The sequence below is a fragment of the Alosa sapidissima genome, chromosome 15, assembly GCF_018492685.1.
Source record: "Alosa sapidissima isolate fAloSap1 chromosome 15, fAloSap1.pri, whole genome shotgun sequence".
Lineage (NCBI taxonomy): Eukaryota > Metazoa > Chordata > Actinopteri > Clupeiformes > Clupeidae > Alosa > Alosa sapidissima.
In genome coordinates, this window is record NC_055971.1 from 25,479,137 (window position 1) to 25,498,176 (window position 19,040).

The window sequence follows — 19,040 nt, forward strand, 5'->3', positions numbered from 1 at the left end:
GTCCACGTTATTTGTTTATTACAGAATCCAGCAGGCTACTGTGAGACAAGTTGCGAGTGACTAGCTGTGCACTGTTGTTAAGTGGGTGTTTAGGGCTCGTGTCCTGGAGACTGGAGAGCTTATGTGCAGAGCTTTTCGCTAAACAAAGAGGCATTGTTGAGCAAGGGTTATGTCGCCAGAGGCTTGTCTCTCCACGTTGTAGCCTACTCCTAAATGTTTTTTTTTCTTTTGTAGCGCAGTGATAACTCGAATGATATTGCATGTAATGCTGATAAAAGTGAACAAAAATGCCCGCAGTGTTTCACCATAGTATACCCCCATAGTTGTAGCCTCTGTTAAGGTTATTCGAAAAAATAAATCATTTTAGTGTGTTTAAGCAATGTTGCATAAGCAGCCTGAAATTGCGCACAACCTTTAATGTCTATTTACTGTATATCTGCACACATTTGCACGTTATGGGACAGCGGCCCATTTGGACTGCCCTTACCCCCCTAAAAGCACCACGTTTTAGCGCCTAAACATATTGTGTTAAAGGATGTATTTACTGACGATGTAAGAGCAATAATGTATGTATGTGCATCATTAGGCCTACATTTTCTACTTCATTAGATAATACAATAATACATATTTTAATTAGTAATTAATGTTCATCCCACGAGAATACAAATTCAGCCCAGCCATTTAATTGTTTTTCTTTCTCATTTTCTCATCTGGAATTTTAACTTGCATTGTGTTTTCGTTGATGTTCTTTCTAATAAGGATCACCTGTGCGCCAATCCGAGTCATAACCGTCATAGTCATCTCACGCATGCTCAAACGTGACGGACAAAAATTTCAGGAACATGGATTCAGCCAGGTACATGTACGAATTGAGTATATCGTTTGAGAAACATCCTTTGAAAAGTCAATAACTTTAGTAAGGACTACACCGGAAAGAGACGCTGAGAGCGAATTCTGTAGGCTAGGCTCGACTACGATGGCCCTACAAGGCAGACTTTTCAGTCTTCTTGAAAAACGCTTAGACAGGCTACTGTGACACTCATTTCCTGCAGCCTGCTTGTCCTCCGGGCAGCCATTAAGGTAGCATCAAAATGTGTGAATCAATTAGCCTTATCCTACTTGTTATTATAGGCTTGGATATGCGAAAGCCCGTTCCAATATTATTTGGAACAAAATATAGTTTGTGCCCACTGTGTAGGCTACAAATTGCCTTAGCGTAGGCCTATAATAACTACAATCCTGAAATGTAGAATACTGTGCCATCAATAAAGTCAAATGATTGTCTTATCAAAATGTTAAAATGTATAATCATAATATGCAAGCAATATTAGTTTACGCCTTAGTTTTTGTAAAATGTCGGCCTTTAAAAGTTAGGTTATTAAATAGCCTAATCCTCTGCCATACATCACGTTCAAACAGACGTGACCCACTAGATATGAACGTTATATAACGGAAAATAACGGCTATTGTATAGACCTATTTTTAACATAATTCACACACAAAAGGAACAACGCTGTAGAAAAGTTTTGTTGATTTATTGTACTATGACTTGAAAACGTTGTGGTCAGGTGAGTTCACGTTTCACATTAAACATAAAGTAATTAAAAATGCCAAAATGATTCAAATGACATGTAAAGGAGTCCCTTGATTGCTGCAGAGGTACGTTTTACTTTCAACGTTATAAAAACATCAACATTATTACATAGATAATCCACATGGTTTTAATCACGGAGAAAAATCAAACATGAAAACCCTAAATGTTCCCACAATATGTCCTTGAAGCACAAAATAGTCCAAATAATTTTGTATCTTGTGTATTAACATATTTTACATGTTCCCGTACCATATCACCGAATTTAGTAACTTGGGAGGAAGCTGTTTGGCCTAATACTATATCACTGTTACAATACCTTACATTTGGACTTCAGTTTACGTGGACACTGCATTGAATGGAGTATCTGGTCGCCTTGGTAAAATTCAACACACTTAAACAAGATTATTAAGTCCTTTTGTGGTAAGTTTGCCATGACCAGAATCACTTCACCCAGCGCTCAAAATCCCTTGGCTAAACGCCCCGAACCCCGATAACATTCAAGTGCTTTAAGTTCCTCAATTGGCAATTGTCCATGAAAGGAGCCATGGATATGAAATGGTGTTCAAAATCAAGTCATCCGTGAGGAAAGAAATTCATGCAACACTGTTTGGTGTGGATCTCATTTGGCAATGAGAAAACACCCTCCATCTCTCATGGTTTCTCTGTTGTTGTTCACAAATATCCACGTTTCCTTAGTGAGGGGAAACTCATGTTTCACATAAAACGAGGCCAGCCTCTTTTTTCAAAGTCAACGAATAATGTATTAAAGCAAAACTGCAGAATAGTTCGCCTTGTCACACGAAGTCGAACGTCCCAGCTGCGTTAGCGTTTACTCGTCTTTGTAGACATCTCTTTTTTTCTCCTTATCTTGCCGTTGCCTCTCCTTGCCTCTAAACTCCCTCTAAATAGTGAAACTGTGTAAATACACCAGTTGCCTCCTGGAGAATCCAGAGTTTTTGTCGATTTCACAGTTTATTTGCGTTGTTTATATTTCATAAATAGCCTATCCTTGTAGTTGTCCTATACTTGTTTGTCCTTCGTGAAACATAAATAAGGTCCTTGTGTTGTGTTTAACATTGCACGCCAGCCGCTGCTGTGCTCTGCGCCGCCGGAGACCCTCGGCCAGTTGCGCAGAACATGTTGCGCGCATGCCGCGTGTCACAGTCCAAGTGCAGCCGCGTGCTTTTTGGCCTTCAGTCTCAGGTCTGCGATGCTGGAGTTCTTGTTGTTGTTTTTGGCCGCTGCAGCCGCCGCCACCACCGATGCAGCAGACGCGGATTCCGCCGCGAGCGTCGCCAGGGGCAATCCAAATGGCGGGGCGGGAAACATCATGTAGGGCGCGTGCGCCGCCAGGTGCGAGTGCAGGTGATGGTGCGCGTGGGCCACTGCGCTGTCCAACTGCAGTTGAGCCTGCACCTGAAAGGAGAAGGGCGGCACGTTGCAATGACTATCCTACGGACGCACGGATGGGGAGAGAGGGAGAAACACATTAACTTGATAAGAGGCCCGCCTGTTATCGATTCAGCATTAATGTTGTGGGTGAAAACGGCATCATAGCCTATCTTTAACCACTGTGAGATCCGTGGTCACGCTAGCTTATGTCTACAGCTACAAATGGAGCCTACTGCATTCCCTCCTTTTGCCGGGAAAACTAATTCTGTAATGCAGGCTAGGCCTATTCGTTCACAGTGTAAATGTTATGTTAATGTAAATTACTGTCAATGTAATTTGCAATGTAAATGACTGTAAGGGGATATCATAGAGAAATAAGATCTGTATGCTATTGATGAGGTTTGTGTTACTGTCAGATGGGCTACAGGCTTTCCTCTTAAGGCCTAAACATCCTAATGAAATTTGATTCTAGAAAAAGTGTCAGCAATTGACAGCACTTTGAAAACCAGTATCCATCCCACAACAGTTGGACGTGACCTGTGCCAAGGCGACACTCTGGGCATTCGATTTGTCAAAGACCACAGGCTTGAAAGTGACTTGCCTGTTGGAATGGCATCCGCAAAGCTCCCACGTTGACATATGGCGCGACACGACACGCTTCAAACTGATTCGCAGCTCCAATGAGTACCCCTGCAAAGAGACGCAATTTGAGTCGGATGTTCAGCTGCCCCGCTGTTGGGACCTTAACGAAAAGAGTCTCTGGAAACAGTAAACAGTGACTCCGACTAAATGGCAACACTATGCTCGCTTAATGTTACAGTAGGCTATAGGCTACTGAAATCAAAAGCATTTTAAAACATGTATGTGATCTACATATCGCAAACACCAAAACAAAATGTTTCAGCTACCAAAAAGCATGTTTTAGTTTATTTTTTCAAGGTCAAAACATTAAAATCTAAACATATCATTGACTGCATCTTCCAAATAGAATAATTACAGAACATAGGAGTGGCTATACTGGGAGTAAAGAGTATAACACACCTTTATGTAACTGATTTTCTTGCTTTCTGCACTTGGCCCTCCGATTTTGAAACCAGACCTGCGGGGAGAGAAATTAATTAGAGGCCATGATTGACAGCTGCTTGTGAGGGCACGTGTAAGTCCTCTCAAAATGACAACAACCGCGGAAAAGCACTATTCCCGAGGAGCACTGAAATATTCATGCCGCTTAACCCCAGATTTTAATTATTACATTTACAACACTTCGGCAGTAAAGTGAAATTGAAAACGGCCAGTTGACCACAAAAAACCCGAAATCACAAATTTAATAAATAACGCCAGAGAGGACACGCTTGATCGAAATGTGCAGCCTAAATTGCTCCATAATAAATAACCTTCTCAGCACCGGTTTCATCTTTCAATAGATTACCATCCCAGAAGACCCAAATTGACTCTCTGATACCGAATACCAGCATGAGATTTCAGCTTTGGACATCTGAGCCAGGCGATCTGACGAGGGTCCCCTCATTAGTAGCCGGTTAAATTAATTACCTTTATCTGCAAGGAAATTTATGTTACTGATGCGTTTAATGCATTGCAGTTTCGTTTAATTACTGTCATAACAAGTCAAGTACAAAGCCTTTTTGAAGATAGGCCTACGTGATTTTTTCCGCTGTAAATGTTCTTTGGAAAGCATTATTTTTTTGTTATGAGTAGCTAGTCCTATCGGAGAGAGCAGATTATTTGTCTCATTACTATGTTAATCTACTTTGAATCCCCACAGAGCCTTGGATAAATTAACCCACAACACAGTTTATCAATTTTACTTTACTGGGCTTTACAAAGAATGTTTCATCATCCCTTTAACATAAATAGTCTTGGCTGATCAATATGAATATGCTTTTGTATTGTCGATATTTATAATCGATTAATACTCGCATTGCACTGGCTACAACCGGTGCAAAACACGACCAGAAGGCGCCCAATGATCTCGTTCATGTCCAATATTATCTTTCTTCTTTAAAAAATATAGTGACAGCTTGAATGACAGCAACCGCTCAAACCACGGCGATGATACAGAATGTGGTGGTTTTATTATTTTGATACAGAGAACTCAGGGCACATTGGATCTTTATTTGCAAAAATTATACATAATTTATGTAAATCCCAAGATGTGCCCCGTACTCTCTCCGTGTTTGGGACACAATACACTTTGGTGAAATTCCAGCTAGCTCTTGGTGAAGCGGCAGAAAAAGCCACTCATTTAACTTTTTCTTCGCGGAGGTCTTTATCGTCTGTTTTATAATAACCAGAAAAGACGTACAACGAGAGAAGGAATAATCCCCCTTCTCGTGCCCCTATGCTGGTATTGTGTGAACGACAGAGGCAGAAAGCAGATATTCCTTTTGATAAATCACATCAGAACCAACGTATGGTTATGTTCATTGTCATTATGCGGTTCAATTTCCTTTCTCCTATTACAGATCTACCTCTGACGAAGGGGCTTATTATGTTTCTGTGCAGATGGTCTTTCCCAATACAAAAAGAAAGAAAGAAAGATGGAAAGAAATACAATCTATTTAGTTTGCAGATGTCTGTGAAGCCAAGACATTAGAAATGTATGTTTCAAAATGTCCATGCATTTATGTGGACGTTTCACTGTAGACTGGTGCAATGGCCTTATCCATTACAACACTAGCTCCTCTGAAAATAAGCACTTTAGCCGCTGTGCTCAAATATTGTAAATGCACACAGAGACCCACACACGTCTAAAAACAATCAGTACTAACCGCTTTAGTGGTCTTTTGCACGTTTAACTTTAATATTTTCAAAAACCAAGGTTTTTTTTTTTTACCAGTGTCAAATCAGCAGATTTGTTCGCGTCCTACCGAGGGTTGGTGTCTGTGTGGCACATCAGAGAGAAATGCTGAATAGCCATGAATAAACCAAGCGCAGTGTCAATACATGCTCCTCTCCAGAGACGCAGTGTGTTCCACGCGCTAAAAATTTAACGAGAGGACATTTTCCTTTTATTCCATCTCACTCTCTTATCAAAACACCACCCGGAAAGCAACTCGACATTTTATATCCCCTGGACTACTGCATCCATGCGCCGATAGCCCCCCTCTTGGTACTGGCTCCAGCCAAATGCAGCGTTACAAATCCCCTTAAAACAAGAGAAAGCTGCTTACTTGGACGCGGGCTTCCGAGAGCCCCAGTCGCTGGCTGAGTTCTTCGCGCATGAAGGCGTCCGGGTAGTGCGTCTCGTCGAAAAGCCTCTCCAGCTCGTTGAGTTGCTCCAGAGTAAAGTTAGTCCGACTTCTACGCTGCTTGATTTTAGTTTGGCTCTCATCCTCCACCGCTTTAGAGTCCTCTTTTCGATCTTTCATATCCGCGTTGCCTTCACGGGGGATACACAATGGGAAAAAATGAAAGAGAGAAAGTCAGAGATGAGGGAAAGTCAGAAGCATTTCAATGAAAAGGTAAAAAAGCAGTCGAGGCCTTGACTTTCATGCGTTGTTGGGACAACAGTGTAGTCCCCACATGGGCAACCTTTAAAACGATCACATGGCTCTCCCTCAGCATCACACAGATCGGTCACTGATGTTTTGTACTCCTGCAGAGAGGGCTTAAATTATTTATTCCTTATACATATGCATAAAGCATTTTAGAGCAACACGGCCACGACATGCTTATTACTGTTCGCATTTGGAGCAAGCTGCGGGTTAAAAGCGGTGTATCCTCATAGTAAATTCAATAACAAAACACTTGAATGCTCAATGTTGTCTTGAGACCTTAACTGCTACATTATTATTTCCTAATAGGTTACACAATCAATCACCATTATTATTATTATTATTATTATTATTATTATTATTATTAGCCATATTTTCTTTACGCTAGTCTTTACATTGCAGGCCTTTAGGCTTATTTAAATATAAAACCTATTGCAGGATTCTGAATGGTTTGCCCTGCTGATAGTAAGACTATCCATTCATTCTTAAATTAATAACACTTTATATTATGTTTGCACCATCCAGTATTTTTTACATATAGTTGGATCTATATATTTTAGACTGGGCATGATTTTGAAGCTCGTGTTTGAAGATCTTTGCATAACAAAGACAATTGACAGGTGCGTCCGACCTTCATGGCATTTGGCACTTCATTTAGTTGAATAGGTCTATATATTTCTGTATAGTGTTTTACATAGGACATGCAAATACTGTTGGAAATGAAGAAATTATTCACGAACTCAACGAGTGCATGGCAGATGAAACAAACTGATAACGAATATCTTCTCAGTATTTTTAAAGAACTTGTGATTTAATTGTTTTTAATTTTGGGAAACTATTTCTCATATTACTTTGAAATTGTTCGGAAAAATCTATCAGCCCTTCTGCACTTCGAACCAAACAACAGCTAAACTAAACTACACTCAAGCCTTTACTCACAATTCTGTTTATTTCTAATTTAGATGCCACTATGGTTGACGACTTTCTAAAATTGCTAAAGAGCATAAAATGTGTGTATTTACCGTCAATGAGTTTAGGGCTGCTTGATTCCCTCATCCTCTCTGGCCCGAGCATGTCCGCTTCCCTGGCCGGCGATCGCGCTCCTCCTCGCGCAATAGTAGTCACCTCCTCGCGAGTGGGTTCGGGATTAAGACCTTCCCTGCCTCGTACCGATGCACCGGTCTCGAGCACTTCCCGGTACGTGATCACTTCCTTCTTCTCCTTCACTTTCTGGTCAAAAGATTTAGACACAAATGCGGTGAGTTCTTCCATCACTGCTCCAGTTTTAAAAAAAGGTCTTCTCGCTCTCACTCACTCTCGGTTTCTCAGTCCCACCACAACAGCCCGCGATAAGACATCAATAGTATTTCGTTTTTGTCGACCTAAATGCGGGGTGATGTCGTTGGCAACTCTTTAGCCCGCGTTCCTCTAAACGTACAAGATCTCGGCCAATTCTTCTTGTGTGGAGTAGAGACCTGCTGGTGATCCGCTATTGAAGTCACACTATTTATACTTCGCAACGCCTGCCCCTTGATCCGTGCAAATTACCTCCCCTCAGGAAGCCGGGAAGAGTCCCCGTTCCTCAGCCGCGCACTGACAGGGTGGGAAAACCTTATCAACCCCTCAGATTTCAGATCATTCTTACGAGGTTGCCATTGGCCATTTATCCGAGATTGACAAGACGGACAAATTAATTGAATTAAGCGTGCCTTCCCTGCTATTGTCCTGAGTTAGTTTTTTGAAATCTCATGGAGATGGGCAGGATCTCTGCAGGGGCGTGGCCAAAACCGAAAATGACAAGCCCGTGCCGATGGGAACACATGGACGCGGGAGCCTCCTCGACATCTTTTTGAAGTGCTCAGGAAAAAAAGAGACAGCGACAAAGACGCTACCGGGCAAGGTAAAGAGCAGACAAACCAACATGTGAGGGAAGCGCGCATGGTAGGCTAAATACGCGCGGCGTGACAGGACACAGTAGCACAGTCCTTGGCGTAATGAGTCATTTTGGCCTTCTTCATTCAGAAGAGATTTCAGTGGTGTACTTTAGTGAGCGATCATTTGTGACACATTAAACCTTTCCTTCATAGGCCTATATTTTAAACAATGAAGTATTTTGATATATGAAATGAATAAGACAACTGGTATAGACAAAGCTATATTTGCACTCATATCTTTAAATATGCAGCCTTTTATAATAATAATAATAATAATAATAATAATAATAATAATGATAATAATAATAATAATAATCATTATTATTATTATTATTATTATTATAATAGGCCTAGGCTTAATTTGCTCGTCTTTTCAATTTACTTGGCTTCGAAAAAGAGATGATGTTTCATTTAGTATACACCATTTAGTGCAGATTGTAGGCCCACACATTCCATGATTACGCAAACACTTGCACAAACCAATTTGCGCTGGTTAGTTGACATTTCACAAGCCACGTATTTAAATGGAAGAGCGTTTGTAATGGTTAATATTTTCAAGTCTCTAAGGATTCGCCTACTGCAACTCTTACAGGCTCCTAATCTGCTGCTAAACGATTTATTAAGGGGTGTTTTATTGTGACGCGTTGCCACGGGGTCTGTTAATTATTTTTGCTTAAGTAGACTTGCCTATTGAAATTGTTACATATTTACTAAATAAATAAATAATTCCCTATTCGCTGTGAAGGTAACGGTATGCCGTGGGGATATAGCGATTTAATAATAAAATAAATAGAAGACTACAATAAGAAATTAGATAGGCATACAGCTTTAAGCTCATTTGCAATTGTGAAGCAAAATTAAGCGCGTTTTATTGATTATCCATAAAAATGCTGTTTGCTCTTGCGAGTTTCCAATAGTTCACACAATTAATTATTAATGCGGTCTGCTCTCAAGAATCGCGTGCACTCATTATGTTTTCTTTGCTGCCCTCACTATATTCTCATTTCACTATCCGGTGCCCTCCTCATGCTTATAGCGGAAATCAATTAGGCTATATTTTGAATATCCATGACACACGAATCCCACCTTAACCATTTTTGAGCATTCCATAACTTGCGCGTCTACTGTCTTACTATAGCTAGAACTTCATAATGTATTCAGCTCTGTAAGACTACAGCTTTTGACCGACTCACCCGTGTTGTACCACGTGAAAAAATGTTATATCGACCTTGAGAATGATGACAACATTCACTTCACTTTAAGACAACACTGAAAATTCCTTTAGATTCCCTTGCCTATTAACAAATTCAGTGGAGCCACACAAAAGTAAAAATAAATAAATAAATAAAAAGTGTTTTTGTCTTGCTTTGTGTTTTGTGGTCGGCGTAGAAACAAACCGAGAAATTGGCCAAACAGGGTGTAAAAACTGTTTTCTGTTTGGGTTTGAGTGCATTGTAAAACCCGATTCCACCTTCAGATAAATACTTTCACAACAAATGGTGGAAGCTGGCAACGACAGGGTGTACACCAAATCTTGCATTTTCTTGTTGCATTTTTATCTTCATAAACAGCTGGTCTTTTACGGACAAGAAAATAAAAAGTGGGCCTATGATTAAATTAGCCATGCAGCTTTTTGCGCACTCTCTAACAAGGTTTACTGATTTGAAAAACTAACATAACGTAGGCTAATTGTCTTTAATTGTCAAAGCCAGGAAGTTGTTAAATTAACTATTGAAAAGTTCCCCCCCCCCTTTATAAAGTCCAACTCTTTTAGAGTAATTAGACTGGATCACCAATTAGCCTACCGTTAATAGGCCTACTTGTTATATAATGAAATGTCAGTGTTTGCACATTTTATTTGTTGAATCGTTTCATTTCCCTTTTTTTAAATTTCAGGCTTATTTGTTTAAAACTGTTCTTATTTTATTTGCACTTTCAGCTGACCATGTTGCATGATGACATGACAATGGGCGTCAAGGCTCTTCCTTCCTGAACTATTCGGGTGTGTGTGAGTGTTTGCGCCTGTCTCACTTCATAACCCAGTCCTGTAATCATTGATTTTGGCTAATTAATGTTTTGAGTAGGCCTATGCCTAATGCGCGCATGCACTATAGTTGCCTTATTTTTAGAAACAGCGAAAAACAGTTTATTTTTACTAATAAAAACACTTATTTTTACTTTTATTACATACTATTTAGCTTTTTGTTTTTTAAAAGTAGAAATTAAATCACAAAGGAGAACCAGCGGTAAAGACGAGACAAGCACGCACATGTCATGGTTATAATTTATCAGAGAACGACTGCTCTGTTTGTGATTGAATAGCCTGTATTTTTTTCTATCGACGTTCTCTGATTTGGCTAGTGAGGTCTGCTGAGCAGTGGCTTGAGCTACAAAATCGTGTGGCGCGCGCAGGGAAGGAACAGCAGCGCTGTGTGTTGATTGTCTGGTGCTCTATTTGGTGAGATTTTTGTGAGACTGCCTTTCATGAATCGTTACGGCAGGCACAATTTTCAGAAGGAATAGAATTAAAGCATACCATTTTTTCTTTTATCTGTTTTACCAACGTTGTGTCACGTTGTTTACAGTAGGACCATGCTTGGTCTTATGCACCTCAGATATCCGGCAAGCTAACTTTGGTGGCAAACGTTAGCCGCTTTAGTCACTCAGGTTTGATTATATCGCATTTCTTGTGTCATATTGTATGTCTGAAATACTTGACATGAATCTCATGAATCTCTGAAATATAAAACAATAAATAGCTGTACATGCTCCTGGAGTTAGCCTGTTAGCTTTCTTGTTAGCTAATGTTGGCTACCTACGAGCTGAATCTGAAACACTCATCAACCAGCTGATAAGTTTAAAATTAGTTTGTGTCAGTCAGTCAGTCAGTCAGTCAGCTCTTGGTAGAAAGTGTGTATGCTCATTCATTGTTTCCCCTAAGCAATAAGGGCAGGCACACGACATATATTTGCCAAGTGCTGGATGTAACAGGCAGCAGGTTTAGTTGGCTACACAATCTGTCTTCAGGTCTGTTATTGTATTCAGTAGGATAAATAAATAGTTATTATTGAAGTCATTCAGAGTATGTTTTAATATGATGCCTGCATGCATGCCAGCCTATTTGCTTTGTCAGTTACAAGGGTCATGATCTGTTGTCATTTTAGTTTGCAAGCTGACTGAATTTCAAGGTTCATACGTGATATTTATATGTCCATACTCCTGATATGAGTTGATATTATGTTGAATTTTGAATATGGCCAAATGATGTAAGAGTTTTGTAATGATTCTAGATATTTTTTATTAATCATTGAATGAAGTGAGCTTCCACATGTGGATGTTTTGCCAACACTCCTGTGTGTGTGTGTGTAGGTGACCATGGGCAGACGCTCGTCAGACAGCGAAGACGAGCGGGGCGGCAGTCGGAGGAAGAAGAAGCACCGCCGCCGTTCCTCTTCCTCCAGCTCCTCCAGCGGACGCGAGGCCAGCCGCAGCAAGAAGGCCAGCAGGAAGAGCCGGTCCACATCCCGCTCACGGGACCGAGACCGCCACCGGGACCGGGACAGGGACAGGGACCGCCACAGAGAGCGAGACCGAGACCGAGACAGAGACAGAGACAAGAGGTAGGAAACACCTGACAGGATGACCCCATTGCAAGCATGACTCACATCATGTTAATCAAAAGTACGATGGCAAGTGTAGCGAGCAGCATTTTGGAACTGCACACACAAGAGGGCAAAGTTGATGTAACTGTGTAAGATCGATGCCAGTGGGTCAGTAATGCTGAGGTGTGTGTGTGTGTGTGTGTGTGTGTTTGTTTGTGCGTTAACTGCTGTGAGTTTTCTGTGAAGCATTGTGTAATTCCGTGGGTCTCTGCTGCAAAGCTGATTTCCTGCAAACAGAAGCACTCGGCTGTCTGGCTTGTGTTAGGTGACATAAGGACATGGGGCTGAATGCAATCATTATGCTGTTGATAGTTAGGCTCCATAGTTAGTTAGGCTCTGTAGTCGATAATTAGGCTTTGTTCATTCAGCAACTGTCTGAAGAGGAATACACACCTGTAATGACAGACACATAGGCTATGATTCACACAGTGTTTGTCACTGTCAAGGAAATTGTTATGTAAGGGGATTGTGTGTTATGCCCATTTCATCGTAAATACAGTTAATGATTTTCCTCATTTCCGATATGTTCCCCTGGATGCAGGATGTGAGTTACACTGTCATCCTTAGACGTCATCTATTGCTGCATGATGGACTGGTTAACTAATTCCTTTTAGCTATAGGCTAGCTATAAGCTAACTATAGGCTAACTGGTTTAACCCACTTCTAGTAAATTATGCTAAACTAAGCTAACAACATTGCTTAAGAGTGGCGTTGCAGGGTGATGCTTATTTTTTGCTTATTAATTATTCTTCATTTTTAAATGATTTTACCTTGTGCATTTTATGTTTTTTTTTTTAATTATGATCTTTACCTTTTGAACTATTCTTTGACTATATTGCCCTTCTATGGTTTTATTTGTTATTATTGTTTGCTTTTGTTTATGTAAAGCACATGACCTCTGTGTATGAAATGCGCTATATAAATAAACTTGACTTGATTTGACTCCAGAGGTCATCTCATGGGGTGACCTTTGCTTCGCGGAGGGGAGGAGAGTAGGCCCACAGCCACAGGTCGGGGGAAATGCCCCATAACTGTTCTCTGACGCATCCTTTAAATATATTTAACATGTGTTTCTACCTTTTGAGACTAGCAAGCAGATGATTTCTCCTTATGAATGACCCCTTGGCATCATAATGACTTTCCCCTCCAAGTTCGGGGAAATACTAATCTAAGCTTGATAGATCCGATAGGAGCCCATTTAAAGTAGTAAAGTCGTTAAGTCTTTCTTGGATCCCATTGATGAGAAGCACAGTGCTTTTAAAAGTAATAATCATGGTACTAAAGAGTCTCCAGTAGCGGCTGCTGATGGGAAGTGCGTGTGGGCTATATGTGTTATTTGATGTATGCATGTTAATGTATTTGTGTGCGTGCTGGCTTTATGATAATGTATTGTGAATGTGAGAGTATCTGCAGCTCTGTGCGTGTGGGCTATATGTGTTATTTGATGTATGCATGTTAATGTATTTGTGTGCGTGCTGGGTTTATGATAATGTATTGAGAATGTGAGAGTATCTGCAGCTCTGTGCGTGTGGGCTATATGTGTTATTTGATGTATGCATGTTAATGTATGTGTGTGTGTGCTGGCTTTATGATAATGTATTGTGAATGTGAGAGTATCTGCAGCTCTGTGCGTGTGGGCTATATGTGTTATTTGATGTATGCATGTTAATGTATGTGTGTGTGTGCTGGCTTTATGATAATGTATTGTGAATGTGAGAGTATCTGCAGCTCTGTGCGTGTGGGCTATATGTGTTATTTGATGTATGCATGTTAATGTATTTGTGTGCGTGCTGGCTTTATGATAATGTATTGAGAATGTGAGAGTATCTGCAGCTCTGTGCGTGTGGGCTATATGTGTTATTTGATGTATGCATGTTAATGTATTTGTGTGCGTGCTGGCTTTATGATAATGTATTGAGAATGTGAGAGTGTCTGCAGCTCTGCATTGTGGAGGACGGAGGCTCATGCACTTTGAGTGTGTGTTTTATGTGTGTGTGTGCGTGAGTGTGTGTGTGTGCGTGAGTGTTTGTGCGTGAGTGTTTGTGTGTGTGTGTGTGTGTGTGTGTGTGCGTGAGCGTGAGTGTCTGTTTATGTGTGTGTGTGTGTGTGTTTGTATGCAAACATACATGTATATTTCTACATTATCTGATGTGTCTAAAAAATGTATTTGTATGTGCATTTGTAGTTCTGAATTGCATTGGTCTATAGGCTTCTTCTGGGACATTGTTATAGTTAGTGTGTGTGTGTGAGAGAGAGAGACACACACAAGATATCTGGACATCTTTCATATTTACTCTTCTTCATCTTTCCCCTTGTTACAGCCATGCTTGTTTTTTAATTCAATCATTTTTTCATTTGTATAAAGAGAAAAAAAAAACACACAAAAAGACATAAAGAAGCCTTTAAAAAAGCCTTAATGAGGACTATGACTTGTAAACGGTGGCCCGGTGAGAGAGTGCCTGGCGTAAGATGCCTGCCAGGTCCAGTCAGCCGGAATGCCGCTCTCGGTTCCGCTCACAAACGGAATGACGTTCCTTTACTGGCGGGTAGACATGAAACGGCCCGTCCTGCCACAGAACCGCCGCAGAACCGCCGCTGAGCGGCCCGCTCTGAGCCCACCTGTCTTCATCACTGATGCGCCTCGTTCATCTCCACTATCTCTGTCAGAAACACTAACGTCTGTGTGTGTGTGTGTGTGTGTGTGTGTGTGTGTCTGTCTGGTGAAATAAAGGTGACTTGAGCCAGTGGCATTTGGCTGGGAGGTATGGAATCTAATAAGGCCATGTTTTGGTTCATAAATGGAAAAATAAATGAAATTATCGCTCCAAGAGATTTTAAGAAACATCTTTATTTATTTATGGCGTGGGACTGCGTTTTTATATCCTCTTAATGCGCTGAGAAATGGCAGAAGACAATCCATAAAAAAGCGAAGAGTGAAGAAAACTGAAAGAGGGAGAGATCTTGATAGTTGAGCGGGAAAAAAAAAATCTGAGATTTATGGGATAAGTCAGTTCCCTTGTGAGTGTCTTTTAGGCAGAGAAGCCAAATATCTCTCTTCTTTTATGACAACACCCTCTACAGGGTCCTCTGTAAACACACACCACATGTGCACGCACACACGTGCACACACACACACACACGCACACTTGTGCGTGCACACACACGTCACGCAAACACACACACACACACACACATGCCTGCACACATACACATTCGCACACGCCCGCACACATACACATACGCACAGATACATACACACACACACATGCACACGCACACTCTTTCTCTCTCTCTCTCTCTATCGCTCTCTCACTCTCTCTCTATCTCTCTCACTCTCTCTCTCTCTTACTCTCTCTCCCTCTATCTCTCTGGCTACATCCACACTGTTCCGTTAATAAACAGTTGTTTGTTTATGTTTTTGCCTCTCTTCTACACTATACTGCTTGAAAATGCTGTCAGTCCTGTATTCGTTTGAAAATTCTGGCTTTCCATTTTAATATGGACACTCTGGCTTTGCGTTTTAATATGGACAGAGTATCGGCAAACATCTGAAAATGATTACGTTGAAACCCATGTTCCCTACCTGATTGGGCCTTGTAAGTTCCCTTTCCTGATTGGGCCTTGTCAGTTCCCTGCCTGATTGGGCCTTGTCAGTTACCTACCTGATTGGACCTGGTCAGTTCTCTTCCTGATTGGGCCTTGTCAGTCTGGTGTTTCTTGAATGCTTGCCAGCGGTGAATGCAATACAGAGACCGAAAAACAAGTGCGCAAGTGCGTGTGAGACTGAGAACGTACTGAGAATGTATTGAAAATGAAATGATGTTTTAAAACTAAAACGGAATAGTGCACCTTTGTCTCTCTCTCTCAGACATACAAACACACTCACACACCCTCCCATCTCACACACACAGAGGACCCAGTCTCAGTTAAAAAGGGAAACTGTAGCCTCAAACACTTAACCCAACCCTAACAACGTGTGTTGGAACTAAACATAACAGCATGGCTACCCCCCCCCACACACGCTAATATTTCATCAGATGTATTTGAACAGAAACTCTATTCCCTCTGTTGTATTTTGATGTGTTCTATTCTGTTGTGTTGTGTTCCGTTTGCAGACGGAGGCGTCGCTCCAGCAGTAGCTCCTCCTCTGAGTCCACACGCAGGAGACGGAGTCACAGCACTGACCGCGGCCGAGGTCACCGCTCTCGCCGATCCCGCAGCCGCAACAGGAGGTACGACCCTGTGGGTGTGTGTGTGTGTGTGTATTGTATGTGAGCAGATATCTCTGTGTTGTGTAGTGGGGTGGGTCTATCTATGGGTGTGTTTGCGCATACATGTTTTAGAGTGGGATTCTAGGTATGTGTGTGTGGATGTGAGATTGTCTGTGTATTAGTGTGTGTGTGTGTGTGTGTGTGTGTGGTTGCAGATGTGTTCTGGAGGTTGCCTGAGAGGTAGGGGTCTGGGTGGGGTGGGCGTCTCTTGAAGCTCACCACCGAGCTGAGCAGTCATGGGCGTGAGAGAGAGTCTGGTGTGTGTGTGTGGTGAGAGAGAGTCTGTGTGTGTGTGTGTGTGGTGAGAGAGAGTCTGGTGCCTGCAGCTCGTTGCTGCTATCTCCATGTTTATTTCATTAATTAGCACTAATTAGGTGATCTGAGAACTGATCCCAAGAGAGCCATGCTCTTGACCTTCCCCCAGGTGTGTTTCCAGCCTAAATCCTAAAAGTGAGATAGGCAGTCACCATTTCTCTTCTCCTCTCTTTTCTCTCCTCTTCTCATCAATCTCTGCTTGTGAGTCTAATGAAGAATTTCACATGGAGAAATAATTGCTGACCTCAGCAGAATAGTCGTCATGTATGTAGCAGATCCAAGCAGATGGCTGTTTGTTGAGAGTGTATCAGGAACTCTTTTATCCTCTGCAGTTCTCACTAACTCACACACCCCTCTCCTCTCCTCTCTTCTCCTCTCCTCACATACCCTTCTCCTCTCCTCTCCTCTCCTCACATACCCTTCTCCTCTTCTCTCCTCTCCTCTCCTCTCCTCACACACCCTTCTCCTCTCCTCTCCTCTCCTCTCCTCTCCTCTCCTCTCCTCTCCTCTCCTCTCCTCTCCTCACACACCCTTCTCCTCTCCTCTCCTCTCCTCACACACCCTTCTCCTCTCCTCTACTCTCTCCTCTCTTCTACTCTGTCTAAATTACCCTCTTGCCTACAGCGTTTACGCTGTTGTGGGCACTTGGGCGTCAGTGAATCTGATTTGTTTGGTCTGAGAAGCCAGTCATAAGTCCCTGGTGTGCGTGTGCGTTGTGTATGTCTCTGTGTGTGTAGAAATGGCTTAATGTGTGTGTGTGTGTGTGTTGTGTGTGTGTGTGGAAATGCCTTTGTGTGTGTGTGTGCGTGTGTGCGTGCGTGTGTGTCCGTGTGTGTCCAATAGCCACATAGATGGATGGATGGATGGCCATCTCCTTGTCCTCTGCCTGACCCGGGGCCTAATGGTGTGTGATGTGTAGCCGTGTTGCATTAATGACAGCAGGTTTGGCCTGCTCTGTAATTGACTGGGCTAGCCTAGCCTAGCCCACCCCTGTAATGCAGGGGTTCTCAAACTTTTGTGGGCCGGGGACCCCTCATGGAGTGGAAAATTCTCCAAGGACCCCTCATCGCCACACATACAACTTAAGTTAATCATGTAGCTGTATAGTCTTATTTTCTGTTAGATGCTTATGTTATATGTATTCTAAAAACATAGAGTGCTAATACCACAGTAGTCATGTTCGCAAACTTTGACAGTATGTAGGATTTTTTTACAGGATTGTTGTTTCTTTGTCAAATGTAGGCCTATTGTGTTGAACACATAGTGTTTGCTTCACATAACTTTAATTTTGTTGGCGGTTAATTAATAGTTAAGTGTTTTGACGTATTAAAGTAACATATCAACAGATCAATTGGGCAAATACTGGTACTGTAGCATTTTTCGCCATATAAGACAATTTCATATTTTGTAGCAAACTTTGTCAGGGACCCTCTGACAATGTCCTGCGGACCCCACTTTGAGAACCAATGCTCTAATGCACGGCTACAAGTCTAGCTCCTAGCACCACCAACTGCTGTGAAGTACTGCTGTGATAACATGTGTGAAGTCTGTAGCAGGTTAGGCCACTGTGGGGCATTGATAACAATACAGGGTCACACCTGGATAGTCCCCTTAGGCTATCTACAGATGCTGGTGGAGCAATGGCTACGTCACTGCCTGACAATCGGTCAGTTTTAACTTGACATTCTGTTAAGTACATTTTATGGTCAGGGGTTGAGTTTGGTTAAGGTGATGTTCAGTAATTGTTCAACAACAATGTTTGCATACTGTTAATCTCAACAAATCAACTGAAAAAGTCGCTGTTGGCAGACTGTTGAAGTTAAGTGTTACAGAATACACAAATGGAATCTTTACTGATGCCTTGGTGTGTGTGAAACAGAAATAAACACACAAGTCCATCTGCAGCTAGAGTGTAACAGGACTTTGCCTAGATTTACTGTGTGGGTCTCTGGTGCTGCGTATGGCAACGGCTGTGGGCTGTGGAGACGGTTGTGATGATTATTGAGGTCGTTGTGGTGTTTGTTGAGGTGGTTGTGGTGTTTGTTGAGGTGGTTGTGATGATTGTTGAGGTGTTTGTGGTGTTTGTTGAGGTGGTTGTGATGATTGTTGAGGTGGTTGTAGTGATTGTTGAGGTGGTTGTGGTGTTTGTTGAGGTGGTTGTGTTGTTTGTTGAGGTGGTTGAGTTATGTTGGTGTGTGTGGTGGTTTCTGTGATAGATATTATATGGGGTGCTTGGTGGTAATTGCAAGAGTTATGTTGGTGTGTGGTGGTGGTTGCTGTGATCTGGAATGCTTGGTGGTGATTGTGAGAGTTATGTTGGTGTGCGGTGGTGGTTGCTGTGGTGATTGTGAGAGTTA

At 41.9% G+C, this 19,040-nt stretch overlaps 2 protein-coding genes across 3 annotated transcripts in view; one reads left to right on the forward strand and one right to left on the reverse strand.

Moving 5' to 3' along the window:
• Positions 1 to 1,514: 1,514 nt before the first annotated feature.
• shox2 (short stature homeobox 2) lies at positions 1,515 to 7,962 on the reverse strand. 2 transcript variants are annotated; one of them, XM_042064225.1, is made up of 5 exons: positions 7,524 to 7,962; positions 6,178 to 6,386; positions 4,028 to 4,085; positions 3,588 to 3,676; positions 1,515 to 3,010 (listed from the first exon to the last, which is right to left on the reverse strand). In XM_042064225.1, the coding sequence occupies exons 1-5, from the start codon at positions 7,771 to 7,773 to the stop codon at positions 2,753 to 2,755; spliced, it is 864 nt and encodes a 287-aa protein (XP_041920159.1). In that variant the 5' UTR covers positions 7,774 to 7,962; the 3' UTR covers positions 1,515 to 2,752. The 2 variants fall into 2 exon arrangements, with proteins under 2 accessions (XP_041920159.1, XP_041920158.1); XM_042064224.1 differs by having other exon boundaries at positions 1,515 to 3,046.
• A 2,796-nt stretch (positions 7,963 to 10,758) lies between these two features.
• Positions 10,759 to 19,040, forward strand: part of rsrc1 (arginine/serine-rich coiled-coil 1) — a 25,986-nt gene continuing 17,704 nt past the window's right edge. Inside the window, exons 1-3 of the mRNA XM_042063104.1 lie at positions 10,759 to 10,893; positions 11,805 to 12,055; positions 16,213 to 16,329. Of these exons, the coding sequence (XP_041919038.1) occupies positions 11,811 to 12,055; positions 16,213 to 16,329 (362 nt within the window). The 5' untranslated portion in view covers positions 10,759 to 10,893; positions 11,805 to 11,810. The remainder of the gene's footprint in view (positions 10,894 to 11,804; positions 12,056 to 16,212; positions 16,330 to 19,040) is intronic.